General features: G+C 41.0%; 1 protein-coding gene across 11 annotated transcripts in view; it reads left to right on the plus strand.

The window, feature by feature from the left end:
• Positions 1–261: 261 nt before the first annotated feature.
• The window catches only part of ARID4A (AT-rich interaction domain 4A), a 76,078-nt gene continuing 58,258 nt past the window's right edge, over positions 262–18,081 (plus strand). For 4 of the 11 annotated variants that reach the window (XM_089778311.1, XM_089778315.1, XM_089778316.1 and 1 more), the window contains exons 1-5: positions 1,135–1,505; positions 1,839–1,911; positions 3,459–3,569; positions 5,628–5,693; positions 7,012–7,102. In XM_089778311.1, the coding sequence (XP_089634437.1) occupies positions 1,906–1,911; positions 3,459–3,569; positions 5,628–5,693; positions 7,012–7,102 (274 nt within the window). In that variant the 5' untranslated portion in view covers positions 1,135–1,505; positions 1,839–1,905. The other 7 variants (XM_089778317.1, XM_025190830.3, XM_089778313.1 and 4 more) reach the window with 6 other exon arrangements.

Here is an 18,081-nt window from a genome sequence, read left to right on the forward strand (position 1 = left end):
GTCGCTACTGCAGGCTTCTAGCTCCGCCTCGCCCCCGTTGCATTCCTATGAAGCAGTCCGCACCAATCACATCGCCCCGCCTCTCTTCCTGGCCCTCACGCTGGCCAATCGTGCAAGGCAGAGCTACATCCGGATCCAGTTTGTACCAATCAGCGTGAGGCAAACGATTACTTCACTTCGGAAATTTCCAATTGAGTCGAGTCCCCCGGATTCACCAATCAAAAGTCTCCGTGGCTTTACCTGCGTCGGCTTTTGACCAATCGGCTCTCGCCGTTACCCTGTGACCAATGGGAGGGGGCTGTGCGCGGCGCCCAATCCGGGCGGGGCAGAGCCCCTGGGCGTCACGAAGGGCCAATGGGAGTTCGAGCAAGGCAGCTACTGCTCAACAGCTTGTTATTTGGCTGATCGCTGGTGAGTCGGTGCGAGTCCGGGCTGGAAGGGGGGTGGAGCGGAGCGGAGCGGAGCCGAGCGGCCGCTGCCTCTGCCCGCCGCTGTCTCTGAGGCGCCTGGCGCGAGCGGGGCTGGGGGCCGGGCCGGGCTCGCGGCAGATCCCGACTTGGCTCCGAGTTTAAAGGTAGGGGGGGGGGAAGGGGCAGCGAGCGGCTCCGCAGCCGCAACTCTGCTGCCGTCCCGGGGGAGGCAGAGCGGGGACCCCTCACCCGGCGGATCGACGCCCCCCTCACTCAGTCACGGAGGAGGCCCCCCCCCGGGGGAGCGGGGACTCCCTTCCCCCGCCGAACTTCCACCCCCGCTCGCCCGGCGATTCCTCCCCTCTCTGGCCGAGGACCCCCCCTTCTCGGCCCGGAGCACGGGGGCGCCCCATCCCCCGAGGACGGGGAACGCCCCCCTCAGCCCCTCCGGGCGCGGGATGGGCTCGGCAGGTTCCCCTCTCGGCTCTCCCCTGCTCGGCTCCCAGGGACCTCGCTTCCCCCCCGCCGGAACGCCCCCGCCCCTCGCTCCCGGGGAGCGGGCTGCTCGGAGGGGGGCCCGGCAGCGGCGGGGTTTGGGTCGTGTCTTGGGTCGAAGGGTATTTGCGGGAGGCGGGGAGGGGGGCTCGAGCGGTAGCTGGGAGGCAGGGGCTGTGAGGAGGTGTGTGTGGGGGGGGGGTCTGGAGGGTAGTCGGGGAGGCAGCGGGTGTGTGGGGGGGGGGGGTGTCTAACTCCTCGGTCCCCGTTTATAGCCGGAGGAGGCGGGGTGGAGAGGAGAGGGTCAGGTCCTTCCTGAGTAATCTCTCCTCTTGTGCTTGAGAAAGTTGAGAGGGGAAGAAGGCGGCCAAGGGCCTTGTCTCTGCTGCGCAGGAGCTGCCCTTGTCCCAGCAGCTGGGCTGCGAGCCGCTTACAGCTCCAGTGGAATAGTAGTAATATTATTTTTGCCTGCGTTGCGTGTGTGTGGAGCCTCTTCTTGCCTGACATGGTGCAAAGGCGGAGGGAGCAATGGCGACTTGTCCTGACACACGGAGGGGCTGAGGAGCAGCAGGAGGCAGCCGAAGCGGGACGGAAAAGGAGGTAGTAGCGGCTCCTTGCCCAGACCTCCAAGGGCCCATTTGTTCCCAACAAGGACCCCTTTTCAGCACTTCTTGCTATCCCCTCCAGCTGCACATGCAGGGCAGCAAGTGGGGCTCAGAGGCTTCCTGTGGAGGGAATTCCTTTAGGGATGTAAGGGGTGGGTGTGCTCCTAGGGTGGAGGGAGGTGTGTGTATACAATGTGGAAGAGTGTGTTTAATAATCTACCATATGCTTGTAGCTGAATTGCAGCTTTCCTAAGATCAAGCTGTTTCCTTTTAATAATTTTGTAGGCTGGCAGACGTGTCTGATCATCTTCCTTCTCTTGTTTTCTAGGTTTTTTTCAGTATAATTAGGGTCAGAAGATATCTTTGAGCTGGAATCCCTCAAATAACCTTCAAAGATGAAGGTAAGTCTAGGTCCTTGGATGGAGGAGGAGGGGGAAGCATTTGTGCTCTGTCTCTTCTACTTGAACCAGCCACTGTATTTTTAATCACTGCATCTTCATTGAACAACAGCAAAGTAAAAGTTGGCTGTGGAAATCCACACACGTTGAATGGAATGAAATCCCATTTCTTCACTCTCAGTGCAGGGCACCTAATCCCAATCCCTCACCTCTGTGGTAACACTACTCTGGACACATAAGATGGCTTTGACTTGTCACTTGGAGTACTATTTTTAAATGCTTCCTGTGTTGGCTATAGCTTTTGTGAGTTTGCAAAACCACAGTTTTTATCCTTCCTTAGCAGTTTCAGTTTTTACAGTGCAAAGACAGCTTACCAGTTGCAAGATCAGTCACATGGAGGGAAGCACTTCTTGTATGCAGAGATGAGCAAAAATAATTTGAACACAAAATATGTCATTGCATTTCTTCATTTCTTGATTGTTTTTTACTGTGACTGTTTTTTTTTAAACATAGTAATGTAGAAATAAAATGTACAATAATAATGTTCAGGTACAGACAGATGTTCTTAAAATTGTAAGCTTGCATATCTTTTTTAGAAAAATAAATCTTAACAAAGACCTTGCAAGGAACAAAAATTACATTTGATACTTGTTTGAAAGGTTATAGCAAACTTTTCTGAGGATCTGTTGCTGCTGTTTTTCCCTTCAGAAAATCTGATGTGGAGCACACCATGAACTGCCTTTTTTTTTTCTTTTTTTTCTTCCTCACAGAAAAACCAGAAATCTAAAGGTTTTGGTTATTGTATGTATTTTGAAATTGCAGCTGTCTGAGGTGCAGCTTCCATTCCAATTGAAATATTGCTTTTCTGTAAACAATACAATATGAATGTATTAAGTTGATATTCATCCTTATGTTAATGTTTCTTTCTCTATTTGTAAACATATGCTTCAGTTCTCTTTGAGGTTATTGAACAGATATTCCTGAGACAGTCGTCAGACTGATAAAATTGAGGGTCAGAATTCTTTGAGCAAAAAATTTACCCATAAACTTGGTGTGATGTAAGCTTTTTAGCCAGCCAAATACACTGACATTTACTGGCAAAACTGATGTATTTCTTTGGGCCATAGTGATCTGTGTATGCTGCAAAATAGTGCAACAAACCATAACTATTGTTTGTTCTTATTCACTTTTCATCATCAGTTATTTAAATTCTTTTTTTTAAAGTTGCTATTTTAAATAGCATTTCAGTATTTAATGACTATTAGTACATTCTTGCAAACTGGGGACATGAAAATAATTAAATGTGAAAAATCTTCACCACTCATTTTACTTGCACTGTCAAATCTTGTTGTAAAGAAAGATAAGGCTGTGTGCAATATTGGGAAGCAGCATAGAGCATTATTTATGACCTAATTAAGAAATGGTCAACAGGACTAAAGTTTGGGTGTATATTTGAATACATGATGCAACTATAAAGACAGTTATTTTACGAAATTTGCTTTCGTGACATATAAGCCTAAATGTTTTTCTAATTTATTCTCCTTTGTTAGGCAGCAGATGAACCTGCCTACCTGACAGTGGGAACTGATGTCAGTGCCAAGTACCGTGGTGCCTTTTGTGAGGCAAAGATTAAGACAGTGAAAAGACTGGTGAAAGTTAAGGTAGGTTTTATATATATAGTGCTATTGCTTTCCTTTAAAAAATCTGTATTTTAAAAGGGTTGTTGAGGAAAATTGTACCCCTTAAAATTAATGAATGGATGGTTATACAGAAGGGGTGGAAATAACTTTTGATAGGGAACCAATCCAAGAATTTGGTAAGTGGTCACAAGCCCACTTTTCTAGGATATTAATGGAGAGGATTTGGGTCTGAGGTAGGGATGTTAAATTGCATTTCATCAGCTAATCTCATAGTCGATGGAATTTCCATCAACTACTTGATTAGTCGATAAGGGGGGAAATTGCAGAGCCGCAGTGGGGTTAGATTCCAGTCCTGGTCTTAATACATTTAAAAAACAGAGGCTCAGCGTCTGGTTCCCCTTTACCCTCCAGCCTTTGCCTGCTTGCCCCCCGGGAAAATGGTGATCTTAAGCTTTTAAGTGATAGAGGCAGCAAGGGGGCGGGAAACGACTAGTCAAGTCACTACCAGTGTTCCCTCTAAGATTTTCCAACCATGAGCAGAGTGAGTTTTTGGCATGTGCTCCAATATTGAGCTTATGTGCACTGGTTTGGATGTGTGCCATCATGGCACCTAATTTATTAATACACATTCCCAGATGTCGGAGCAGGCCTCCTCCTCCCTCCCCAATGACCTTTTAATTTAGTTAAGTCTGATCAGGTAGCTAGGTGTGTGTGGACACACCGTGTGCCTATGCCAAGTCCCACTGAGTTCAGTAGGGCTTATCTCAAGCACACGAGTCTGTCTGCATACAATTCTTTAAATAAGAAAATAAATAATACAATCTGTACAGTAGCTTCTGTGTCACTTTTAATTTTAACTGTAGATAATTTTGTGTCCTCATGTTCATTTTTAATGTGCCACAGAGTTTTATATCAACATTAGAATAACACATTGTAGAAGTGTTTGTGAGGAATTTGGAGATTTTGGTAGATGGAAAGGGAGCGGTATTGACCCTTGTAAAATGCAGAGCTGTAGGAAGCATTTTGGAATTGTAAAATAAATGCATTAGCTAGATTTATCTGTTAAGATGAACAACAGTAAAATAATAATGTTGACATCCTAAATTCATGTTATGTATCAAAGTTAACAGCCCATGAAAATGAATTACCCAGTTTACATCTCTTGAAGTTCTTGTTGGCAGTCTCTTTGAAGACCATGGCAAACACCATTGTGGTGGTTTACTTTCAGTCTGTATTTTTAGAGCCCTGCAAATTTTGTATCCAAGATGATTTGTTGGTTTTTAAGTTTTTCCAGTTGCAGACTAACTCAATTACCCCTATGAAACATATTATCAAGGTTGTCTTCACAGCCATGAGAACTGAAAGTATGGTTTTTATGGAAGGAAAATTAAGGCTTATGTACACAGTAATTAGAATTTAAAAAACTAAACTGGTTTAAATTTACAACTTTAGTATGCAAGTCTGTATGTGGGCACTTTAACGAATGTCCACATATTGACTAGTATCAAAATAACTAAAGGTGTGATTTACAAACTGATTTTAGTTATGTTGCTTCCTTTTACCATGTTGTCAGGCCCTTAAATTCTGTATAACAATTCTGCAGCAAAGAGTGTATTCTGTGGGAAATTTTCTGCCGTGGAAATACAGGGGATTTGTAAATAGTGAATATTACTGATGATGCAAAAAAGAAATACAACTCTGAAGCCTGTAGCCTCGTGGACCACTGCAGGCAAAGACAGGATTGGGGTGTTGTCCAACTTCATAATTGTATAAAAATTGTACATTTCTTCTTGGTATTAATGAACTTTGATATAGAGGAGATCTTCTCTTTACTTCTAACTGATTCATCAGGTTGGGTATTGAATGATTGGTATATACTTGGGAATTCAGATGGTGGCATCTGGGCTCCTTGTAAATTTGAGTACTGTCATATCATTTCTATTCAATAATGTTAGAGACTTTGATAGGTCATGGTCGTATTTTTAAAGTTTTTGGGATGTTTTTCATGAAGATTGTTGTGTATGCTTTTTGGTAGTATGAAAGTAAAATGTATATATCTCTGTATACAATATTTTTCAGGTGATCCTGAAACAGGATAATTCAACTCAGTTAGTGCAAGATGACCAAGTAAAAGGACCTTTAAGAGTATGTATGCAGCATGTTTTTCAATATAGACATTTAGGCATTGACCATCTAATCTACAGTCTGTTGAAGTCAATGGAAAAACTCCCATTGGCTTCCATGTGCTTTGTATTAGGCCCTGAATGAGTAGTTATACTTATCAGCTAACATTTTAGTTTTTAAAAGATAGTTTTGTATGGAATTGTTGCAGGCAAGACTGTGTTGGTAAATATGTTAGATCAAATATGTCAAACAAAATACAAACATTGGACAGGAGTAGACCTATTCCTAAACAAATGTATATTCAGGAGCTGCTAGACCAGGTGACTAATATAAAATATACTTTTTCAGAAGGAACCTTACATTGGATAGCCCTTATTTATTTGTGTGAGGGTTTTTCCTTTCTCTTGTCCTTACCTCCTCTGCAGCTACCTCAAAAGCACCAGGTATATGCTATTGTCAAAATCTAGACCAAGGTCAGAAACTTCTGTTGTATTGTCCAGTTGACATTAAAATATATCTGCTTTATGTCTGAGCTCAAGGAGTAACTGTATGTAATAATAAAGGCGTAATTTTCTTGCACTATAGACACATGCTGTTACTAATATTATTAGTGTTGGAATAGTGGTTTAGATTTTGAATTTAAATACAGTCTAGGACTAGTGCAGCAGCTGCATCTTTCCACTTTAGTAGTGCCCTGCATGAATACAGAATTTATATCTTTATCTGTATCTGCAAAAATGAACTGCATATAATCACATCTGCAGATACCTGTGGATATAAAGCAGACATCTGCAAATTTGTAGGGTTCTAGATACAAAATTAGTATACATGTCCCCACATTTTGTATCCATAAAAATTAGCTGCAGCTATCCACATCCATGGAAACGCAGATAATAATGCGGATATTTACAGGGCTCCACCTTTTGGGCGTTGCAAGTTGACCCAAGTGCTCTCAGTTTTGAGCATCTATATGCAGTGCATTGAGACAGAAGGACAAATTTGATTGGCACTGTGGCCATGTGGGTCAGCTCACAACACTCAATACCCAGTGCTATAGAATAGGAACTGCTGCAGAGTGAGTTGGGGTGGGCTCCAAGCCCCCCATTCTTCTCCCTCTTTCATGATATAGCCTAGTTTTCCTGAACCGCTGCCATGATACTTATTAATTTTTATCATAAAAAATTGTTATTTTACCTGTTTTTGTATGCAGAAGTAGCAGTAGGGATCCCATAAGCTAAATTTAAACAAAACAGAAAAATATTTCTGGAAGAACTGAAACATTTTACCTGCAGTGCATGAATCTGGGTCAGTAGTAATTTTGAAGTATTTTATATCACAGGTCGGTGCAATTGTTGAAACCAAGATGCCTGATGGATCCTTTCAAGAAGCTATTATCAACAAATTGACAGATGCCAGCTGGTATACTGTAGGTGAGTAACTATGTAACTTATGCTTTTAATGTTGATTCAGTACATTTTCCATTATTTTAATCAGATGGTTAACTTAAAGCTAGCTATCTACACTGCTGTTTTGTAATCAAGGCACAGGACAGGGATTTAAGATATGGCTATGTTAGAGTTTTGGTGTGACCTTTGGCAAGTCACTTCTCTCTCTGCTTGTTTATCACCTCCCATTTACAGCTAATAAAACAAACATTGCATGCTTTAGAGAAGTATTCGAGAGACAAGGTGGGTGAGGTAACATTTTTGACTCGTGAGAAGGACAACTTTTCAAGTTTACATGGAGTGTTTCACAGGTGTTGTAAGGATAAATTCAATATTTGGTGTTCAGATAGTATAGTTATGAGCACCATACAAAAGACTATGCATTTTGATACCCTACTTTTATGATCAAGTTTCAGTCAGTCAAATAGATGCATTTTGATGCAATTTCACTTCTTGGAAGACAAAATTGCTTAATTGTTATTTTGAAAGGACATACTTAAATTTCACTGCTGTCTGAAAATGTTGTTACCTGCTGCTGTTACAAGTAACTACATAGATTAGTGGGAAAATATTCTGCATATTTCGAGTTTGTTTACATACAATTTTAAGACTTTCAATAGAGAGATTTTCAGTTGTTTCCCCTTTTTACGTGGTGAGTTGTGGGTGTTTTACACACTGCAAGTAGGGAGAAGAAAATATCTCTAAGGGTACATCTACACAGCAACTTTATTTCAAAATAACTAGCATTATTTCAGAATAACTTCATCTGCATCTACACATCAGACTGTTATTGCGACATAAAGGGTTACAAGAAGACTTTCTTTAAATATATTAGAAGCAAGAGGAAGACCAAGGACAGGGTAGGCCCATTGCTCAGTGAGGAGGGAGAAACAGTAACTTGAAATTTGGAAATGGCAGAGGTGCTTAATGACTTCTTTGTTTCGGTCTTAACAAATCACTGAAAACTAATACCATACTGAACATACATGGTATGATCCTTTCCTTTTTATGTATGTATGAAAATGCAGTGCTTCAATAGACATATGGAATCATGTATATAAAGTATGCAAGTGGTTTCATTTATATAATTGTACTACCTGGTGCTGTAAATAAACACTGAGAAGGATGGATTTACCAGGAAGAGTACAGCAAATGAATATATTGCAGGGGTGGCCAACCCATTAAATGAAGAAAGCCGAAACAGCAGTGGAAAAATGCGAAGAGATGCACCAGAAATTTTTTTGAGCTATTTTTGTTCAGAGGAAAAAAAAGGATGCTGTCCCTTTAAAAGAAAAGACAAGGCTTTTTGGCCACTTCAAGTTCTTGGTGGCGCCATTTTGAATCCCCGCACCAGACGGCTCCCCTACCCCGCTGAGCACACAGGCCAGGGACCATTTCTAGGGACGCAGGGGTGGCTTCGCGATCCACGGGGGAGGCTTTGCAGGCTGCACTTTAAAAGGGGAAGAGCCGCATGTGGCTCTCAAGCCAAGGGTTGGCCACCTCTGATATATTGCCTGCAGAGTAGGCACTCTTTAGTTTTCCTGTAGTAAAAATTTTACTCTCTCTTATATTTAAAGTAATAAGTTGAAGATTTATGTCTATACCAAAATGGTGACTTTTTTATTATTTAGAATGCTGCCCTTTTTAGTACTAAATTGCATGTTATACTTACATTTAGAATTCTAGAATACTGTATCTAAGACTATAAAAGAAGGCTGGAGCTTTAAACATACTGCATTTCCAGTTTGTTTAGCTGTGTGCCTTTAACTTAAGACCTTCTAAGTGCACCTTTGAGAGAGAACAATAATATATTACAGGGGAGGTATGCATTTGTCAGTTTGCAAACCAGAGGTAAAATTGACCAAAGTGCCTACGTTGCGAAATAGAGAGATCTAATAAAATAGTTAGTTTACATTTAAAATTAGGGCAAATTTGTAACTCAGGCAAATAATAATGACATACAGCCTTTCATCTCTAGATCACCAGTTCCAATTTACCATGGGTTAGTAGTGATTAAAGACGTCTGTATAATAACTTCTGTGCACTAAGTTGGAATCAGTTTTCTAGTGAATAGTATTAAGCTATAATGTTTATCACTCTTAGCTGTTTAAACAGAGAAACCAAGACCAGAATAGACTTGGGGACTGACCAACTTTTTCATGTATGGAGTCCCTACCAGATCCAGGTCAAGTTTCAGTGGTAGGATGGTGTAGGAGGCTTGTGTTGAAATTGTCTGGGCATTTCCATTTCTGATTTATTTTCCTCTTACATGGCATCAATTTTTCTAGTGACCTGACAAAGATAGGTAAGTACTAACCCCTTTTGAAAGAACAGGACAGCCAATAAGACACATAGATTAAAGCAAAAGTGGTCACCACTAACTCGATGTGTCTATTTTTGTGTGTATGTTTTGTGATATCTAGTGCCTGTCTTTAAGGGTTGTTAGTTGTTCTCAGCACACTTGAAAAGCTGGACCTGTGTTCAAATGAACGTAAACAAAAAATTAGTGGACAGTTGAAACAATTTTGGTCTTAATTACTTATCCAGCATCCTAAAGTGAGCCAGTCCATTCTGAAAGTGCTCACTGTGTTCCAGCCTTAGTCTCTAGAATAGGCTACATTGTTGCCCCCATCTCTGATTTGGGCCCTTGATATTTTGATAACAGTAACAATTAAGATAAAACACTTTGTTTTCAGAAATATTCTCTTAGCTATTAGGATAGTATTACTCTGCTTTACATAGATCAAAAGACTACTTAAAAATTATCAAAGGGAGTTTTATTTCAATTGTTTGTCACAGAGCAACTTCTGCATCAGAAATCCTGCTCTGGTAATGGTGGCACAGGAGAGATACAGTGCTGCTAGTATTTTAACCTGGGTCTTGGAAATGCTTTTGGAATTGGTCTGCTTACCTAACAGTAAACAGAAGAGATCTGGAGTAAAAGTTTAACAAGCTGTTTGAAAAGCTCTTTGGTGCACATCTGTTTATCACTCCTCGGTCTCATCAAAAAAAAGTTGCAGCAGTTCCAGTACCTTTGGGGGGGAGGGGGGGGGGAGACACAGCAAACTTATTTTTTTTAAAACTCATTTTGAATAATTACAGATTTGATGGCATGTTGTTGCTCTGTTTTTGAAGAGAATGTATAGGCTCAGTATACGCTGTATATTTTCACTAGGAGATAATTATGTAGATTTAAAGAGTCTGCAGCCTATCAGATCTGTTTCTATCCAAGTCATTTTGGAACTAAAGCTTAATCTTATAGAGGTTGCACCTCCCTTAACCAGGACTCTCTCATCTGGTAACATCTGTGGTCTGGCATGACCATGGGTGCTCTGGGATAAGAGAACTCCAGAGCAGGAAGGCCAGCAGCTAGGACCCCCGTGAGTCTGGTGGTGGTGGGATCGCAGCAGCCAGGACAGTGGTGGTCCTGGGGCAGCCCGGGTAGCGGTGGCATGCTATCTGGGCTGCCTGGCTGGGGCCATGGCAGTCCAGGCAGCGATGGAGTCCTAATATCCTGGATGGCGGCAGCAGGTCTACAGCTGTCCGGACTGGGGCTGCCTGCCTCTCAGCAGCAGAGCTGGGGCAGCACCCTGGGAGGGAAAGCCAGGCCAGCTCTGTGGCAGCCTTGTAGAAGCACCACAGCTGGGGCCATGTGCCACCTGGCAGTGGGGCTGGGAAACCTGGCCATGGCCATGCCAGCCCAGCAGAAGCAGCATGGCCGGCCACATGCTACCCGGCAGTTAGTGAAGCCAGGGCTGGGGCTGGCCAGCAGGCAGCCTGGCCAGACCGAAAGAACCAGCAGCAGGCAGTGGATAGGGGTGGTAGCAGACTAAAGGGGTGGTGTCAGGACCTCCCATTGTCTCGCAAATTCCCTCATCTGGAACCGGTCAGGTCCCGAGGGCACTGGACCAGGGAGGTCCAACCTGTAATGTGTTTCATTCACAGTATTCTCTATATCACAATAAGGTTCTATATGCAACAGCTGCCACGGGCAATATTGACATGATTATGACGAATTTTTGACTTTGCCTTGAACATTAAAAAATTACATTAAAAACATACTGTAAGAAGAACCTTGTTTTTGTAAATTTGGAATAGTAACAGAAGTTAAAAGCAGTGTCTTAGTATGAAATACAGTTTATTTCTTGTTTATAGAATTCAGTAAAATGCTTTTGTATTCACTTTGCCTTGTGGTGTTGGCTTACCTTCAGGGTATGCTCTTGATGCTCAGTTAAGAGTTATTCATGTCTACACTTTTGCTCTCTTTCAAGGAATACTTACTGGACTCTGTGGGTGTGTCTAGACCTGTGTAAATTAGGCACTTCGAAATTGCAAATGAAGCTGGGATTTAAATTTCCCGTGCTTCATTTGCATAATGGTGGTCACGTTTTTTTTTTCTTGTGGCTTTTCGATAGAAAAACGGCAGTTTAGATGGAGATCTTTCGAAAATAAAACCCTTTTTTGAAAGATCCTGTACTCCTCAAAAAATGAGGTTTACAGGATCTTTCGAAAGATCCCGTCTAAACTGCCGTTTTTCTATCAAAAAGCCCCGTGTCAAAAAGAACTGTCTGCCATTATGCAAATGAAGCATAGGAAATTTAAATCCTGGCTTCATTTGCCATTTCAAAGTGTATAATTTACATCCCTTTTTTGAGAAAAGGGATGGGGGGGGGGGAGGTTTATTAAAAAAAAAAATATTCATATAGGCTAGAAGTTGGAAAATCCAGAATGAGTTGTTCATGAGTTCCTAATGGTTTCTTCTCCTTTCTCTGTTTCCTGGTGCCCAGATACATTGCCTGAGTTCCAGCAGGTCAGGAAGTGAAAAAAATCTACATGTTATTTATCCTGGGTGTCTTGTGCTGCTGTTGTTTACTTCTGTAAAGTACTGAAGTGTTTTGAGTCACCAGATAAAGCCCTCTAGTGGGAAACAATAATTGCAGCCATTAGACAAGCAACTTAAACTACTGCTGTTATAGTTGCCTTTTTGTAATAGGGAGTGAGGACAGTGTGTGTTCTTAGTGGCCCATTTATTTTCTGACACTATATATACCTTTTAGGTGACAGAATCCTCAGGAAAATTTAACACACTCTGTAGGCCTATATTTTGAGCTTAAAAGGGTAAAATTTAGGTTGGACATTAGGAAAAAAATTTGTTTTGTCAGGTTGGGTGAGCACTGGAATAAATTGTCTAGGTAGATTGTGGAATCTGTCAGTGGAGATTTTTTAAAAGTAAGTTAGACAAACACCTCTCAGGGATGGTCAGGATAGTACTTTAGCCCTGCCATGAGTACAGGGGACTGAACTAGGTCACTTCTCGAGGTCCCTTTCAGTCCTATGATTCTGTGATTACTTTAGAAGGCTTTTTTTTAAAATGTATAATTTCTCCTTATCTGCAATTTTAAAACAAAAACAGCAACGGCACACCTCTTACCTAGGCAACATGTTGGTTTTTTTATTTTTCAATAATCTCAAATGTTACTGCTAATTTTAACTTTATTTTTCTGTCTTTCATCTCCAGTGAGAGAGATTTGCATTTAGAGCAACTTTCAGCAGGAGTTGCCCTCCACTCTTAGACTCCTTTATAAAGTCCGAAATAGAAGGAAAAATATAAATCATTAGGATGTGGCTACTGTGGGCTTCAGGCACTTCACATAAGAGCAGTCATGTATTTCTCCTTTTTTTTTTTTTTTTTTTTAAATTTGTCTTAATCTGTTAAACTATTTCATTAATAATTATTACATTCTTCTCTCTCCTTTCCAACTGTGTGTAACTCATTTAAATCAAGCACAGGCAGATGTCTTTCTGTATTGCCTGTGATAGGCTGGGAGTGCAGATATACAGACACTTTTTTCTTAACCTGTGTATTATATATTTTGATGTTCGCTTTAATAAAAAATATTAAATCTGATTAAGGGTACATTACCAAAAATATGATACTAATGATTTAGTTCACATCTTTTCCATATTACAGGAACATAGTCAACTTGAAATTTAGTCATTCTCAAAAAGAGTTCAAAATTGTTTTAGGTGCAGAACAGGTCCTGTCTCCCTGCTAACTTTTGATTTATATTCACATTTACCTATCTTTAAGATAGTTTTTTCTTTTAATGTTGTACGAAGGATGCATAATAGCAAAGCAGACTGATTTAGGTCTGGTCGCCCCACCAGTGCTTTGAGACAAGTTTGCAAGCTGTCAATAGCAATAGATAGTTCCAACCACACCTTTATTAAAACTATTAATATAGTCACCCAAGTGTTTTCATGCCAAAGGTCTTCACTGTCTGTCTTATAATCTGGTTTGACCAGTCCTCCTTCCTCACAGCATCCTGTATAGCAAGACATCCCAGATGCATTATGCTGTGTGCTGCTATGAGTGTTTGTCATCCAGGAATTGTAAGCCTTACTAAGATATTATGGGAAAACTTCCCAGATTTGCTCAGGTTGCACCAATATAAACGGTTAGACAGCATGTATCTGGACAAACATAGATGTGATGTTAGAAACATTTCTTTATGGACATAAAGTGAACAGTCATAAACTCATAAGTTGTTGGTGGGGAATATAGATTTTTTTTCCCCAGCTAATCTTTGTAAAGTTACAGTTACCTTATTATTGTTATGAGTATCATCCAACTAGCTTCTATCTGAAATTGTTTTTATCTTTTTGTTTAAGTTGACCGTGTCCTTACAAACAGTCTCAGAGAAGTTCAGTTTTTTTCACTTTCACAGTTCCACAGCTCTATAGAATAATCTGTTCCTCTTTTTAATGTAGTACTGTCTATAGACCAGTGTAGTACAGACTTTCATCTTGCTATTGATAAGAACTCCTGTGTAGAGTTGCCTTGATACTGAATGAAGCGCAGTTTTGCATTCAACAAGTATACTTTGAGCAATCACTGTTGTGAGGTGAAGAAATGAGAATACACATTTTGTAACAAAAAATAGATTTTAAATCTTAAAATGCATTTCCGTATTGATACTGGTACCAATTTTTGTTGCATCGTCTTAAGTTTTATTGCTATTCCTATTAACATGGTATCAAAATGCTGCTGTGCTCACAGGGCTATTGTACACTGTCTAATTGTTTGATGTTCAGGAGGCCCTTAATTTATGGATGCTTTACTCTGTAAAAGCTATTTTTTAAACCTTCAAGAGTTCTATTAAAAGTAGGGATATGAACAGTTATCTGGTATGCGTCCCCTTTACTGGGTTATGCTACCTGGGAGCAGCCCCCTGCCTATGGCTCGCCGCAGGTAGAGGGCTACTCCAGCCATGTGCAGAGGGGTCAGGAGCAGGAAACAGCAATCCCTGCGCAGCCGGGGGGAAGGGGTGCGGCAGCGGCAAGCCCCCACTGGGATCCCAGCTTAATCAGTTAAATCACAATAAATATTTGGTTTAGAAAAAATGAGGGAGACATGGTAGAAGTAGATGCTTGGGGGGGTTTGTTCGTAACGTATTAAGATGGTCAGGTATGTGCTTCTGTTTACTGTTTTCTATAATACGTTAGACTGCACTTGCAATCAAAAGGCAGTTAATTTAGAATTGATAACGTTGAAGCCTCTTGTACAGTGCAATTAACTCACGGAATTTGTTACTGCAGGATATTATTCTAGCCCATAATTTAGTAAGATTCAGTGGAGGATTGACTATTGTTCGTAAGTGAGAATAACTTCAGCAATACAGGGGAAAATTAGGGATGTGAACGACTAGTTGACTATCCAATAAGCAAATGCTTATCGGAATTGTCAACAGGCTAGTCGACTAGTTGCTACCCGTCCTTGCTGCCTCTATCAGAAAGAGACAGCAGGGAAGGGAAAGAAGAGGGCTGCTTCAAAGTGGCAGCACCATGTGAAGTCTGGGGCCATGTGGTGTTTCAAAGCAGCAGTGCCACGTGGAGCCTGGGGTCAGCGGGAGAGCTGCTGCTTTGAAACGCTGTGTGGAGCCCGATGCTGAGCTCCCCGCGGCATTTCAAAGTGGCAGCGCCACATGGTGCCCAAGATCAGCTGGTCCCCTGGCGCTGCTGCAGGGAGCACAGGACCAGCGAGAGACTCAAGCCTTGAGGCTGTTGCTACACTTCAAAGGCAGAAGCACCTTTATCGACTGATCAAAATTTTACATCCCTAGGGAAAATGTATCCTCATTATTTTGTATTGCTCACTTTGATGCATTAATGGAAGTTTTATGCTTTCCTCTGAATTGTTCATCTATGGTCTCCGTTATAGGGGCCATTGGTCTCATCCACAGAAAATTCCTTCTGTGAAGTGCCAGTCCTTGTGGGCTAACATCCTTTGTTTATTCTTACGTTTTTTAAATGATCTGTAAATTACGATATTTACAGAAACTTTAGTTTACAGATATTAAATTAGGTATTTCAAAATATAGTCTTGTAATTTCTGTGTAAAAACATCCTTTGTATTGTGTAGCAGACGTGTGTAGGGATGCCACAGATTAGAGACAGACCGCATAAATCTTTGCGTAGTTTGTTTATATATGTCTCTGGTCACATTACTTGCACATTCTTTTAGTTTTGAAAAATCTTCAGTCCTAGGTATGCAGAAATGGAATAAAAATGGAACATGTAACTTGGGGCTTTAATTAAAATGAAGGGATCATACACCCTTAAGACTGCCATGTATTTCCTCTGTCACAGGCATACACAGTCTTCCTTAACTTTTAAACCAGTTGCTTGGCCTGCTTAGAGTTCAGGTGGCAGGGCATGACATTCATCTTTGTCTTTCCTTCCTGAAGTGCAGAGCTAGCTGTTCCAGTTGGCCTGTGTATGGAAAGGGGATGAGGAAAGAAGAGCTATCCAAATAATTTTATCCCTTCAGAGGTAGTTGCTCTTCTTCCTACCCTTTTCTTCACTGTGGTGATGGGAGGAATGGGTGGAATCTTGACTTTCTTTGCTACACTATATTTCAGCTGTGGATGTTATTGAAAATCCTAGTGCTTGCTCAGTCTTTCTCTTCTGGCAGCTTGCACAGTGTGACTTGCTTGCTGTTGCAAGAGACAAATAGCTGTGCTGGAAAGAGCCATTTTTGTAGCTGGCAATAGGGATTTTGTAGAGGTAGCAAATACTAGTTCTATCAGTGAGAGTTCATTATAGCAGAGAGTCCAGGTGTGTGGTAAAAAGGGGTGACTGGCTGGGAGGCTTATAGGGGCTATAGAAAAGGTCTCAGAGGGCATGTCTACACTGCAGGGCAAAAGCTGAATTAAGATATGTAACTTCAGGTATGTGAATTGCGTATCTGAAGTCGAAATAGCTTAATTCGGCTTTTGCTGCTGTCTACGCAGCCGGAGGTCGAAGGAAAAACAATCTTGCTTCGACTTCCCTTACTGCTTGTGAAATGAGGGCTACTGGAGTCAGAGTAAGAAGTCCTCCATCTCAACATTATATCAAAATAACAGCTTGCTGTGTAGACATGCGCTGTGTTATTTTGAAATAACGTCAGTTATTCCGAAATAATGCTGCTGTGTAGATGTACCCTAAGATGGAGAGGGACATTCAGATCTCTCTCAACATATTAATTCGCCTCCATTATTATGCTTATAAGAGTATGGGAGGAGATTTGCTTCTCTGCCCATGTAAGAGACATTTTAAGTTCTGAGGACAAAGATAAATTAGTTCTGATAACTTTTCACTGTCTTACTAGAAGGGAATATGGATGGATTATTTGAGTTCCTGAGCCACATATTAAATGAGGTGTTTGATTCTAGCTGAGGAAAGATTTCTTTCTCGCATTATTTCCTTTTTTTGTCAAGCTGCCTAAGAGGTCTTATTTTTTATTTTTTAAATTAAATACACTATATTTTATGTACTTGGTTATAATTTTCTCAGTATTTAACTTTTGGGATTTTTTTGTTCTTGATGGATGTTGAGATGATGTTGGTCTTCACAGTCAAATGAAAGCTGAATAGTTAATTGGAGGATTAATGTGACATGTTTGGGAAGGAAATAGGATTTCTTTTGTACGGCTGCAGAACATTAGACTATTGAGCATCCTCTACTAGCTCCTAAAATGTAATATGAAAGCTCTCTCAGGCATCTGGCTCTAGTGTAGCAGTGTTAAAAATCGACAAATAGCAGTATGCTTCACATGATGTGTATTATATGTATGTGTGTGTGTGTACTATGTAAAACTTGGAGTTTCTTTTTCCCCCCACATCAGACTGGTTTGACAGAGATTTTCTTTCTAAAAATCTAGCTTCCAAAATATCAGGTAAATTAGACATGCTTTCTCTCTTGCAGTCCACTGCCATGTCCTACTTTGATGCTGTGGTGAAGTTATCTTATGCTGAACATCACACTTTTGCCCTAGAAATGGCCACTTTGATAAATTCAGCATTTTGAATTTACACGTAGAATCTGGTGGGAGGAGAAGAGGGACCAAGGCCTTACTTTCTTTATGCAAACAATACTGATTGCTGGTGCACTCCCAAGCCCCTCCCCTGTCCCTCCAAAACAAAACACCTGATAAGAAATAATGTGAAAGTCAAAGAGCAAAATGTGTACTGTGGCTTTTCAGGGAAACTAGGTAATAGAGCTTAAACTTTTAAAATAGATTACATGAATAAAAGGAGGAGGAGGAACTAGCCATATTAGTCTGTAACTTTAAAAACAATGAGTAGTCCAGTAGCACCTAATAAACTAACAAAAATGTATAGTTTCATGAGAAAAACCCACTTCCTCAGATGAGCAGACGATTAGTGTGATATGTTTGGGAAGGAAATAGGAAATCCTATTTTGTAGCTACTGTCTGGAGACTTTGTATCTTAATAGTTTTGAGAGAGATTATTCTTAAAGATAGTTCGGGAGCAGAATTGCCTACTGTTTTAAAACTGATAGTAGTTTATAAGAACAAATATAACAAGCTGAACCAATTGTCTAGCTTCTATCAAACTAGCTCAGTTGGGAGACTACAGATAGGCGAATTATCAAGCTTAGTAGGCCTGCTATGAGAGTGC

Source organism: Pelodiscus sinensis, chromosome 5 (assembly GCF_052426305.1).
Source record: "Pelodiscus sinensis isolate ZL-2025 chromosome 5, ASM5242630v1, whole genome shotgun sequence".
In the NCBI taxonomy this organism is placed as follows: Eukaryota; Metazoa; Chordata; order Testudines; family Trionychidae; genus Pelodiscus; species Pelodiscus sinensis.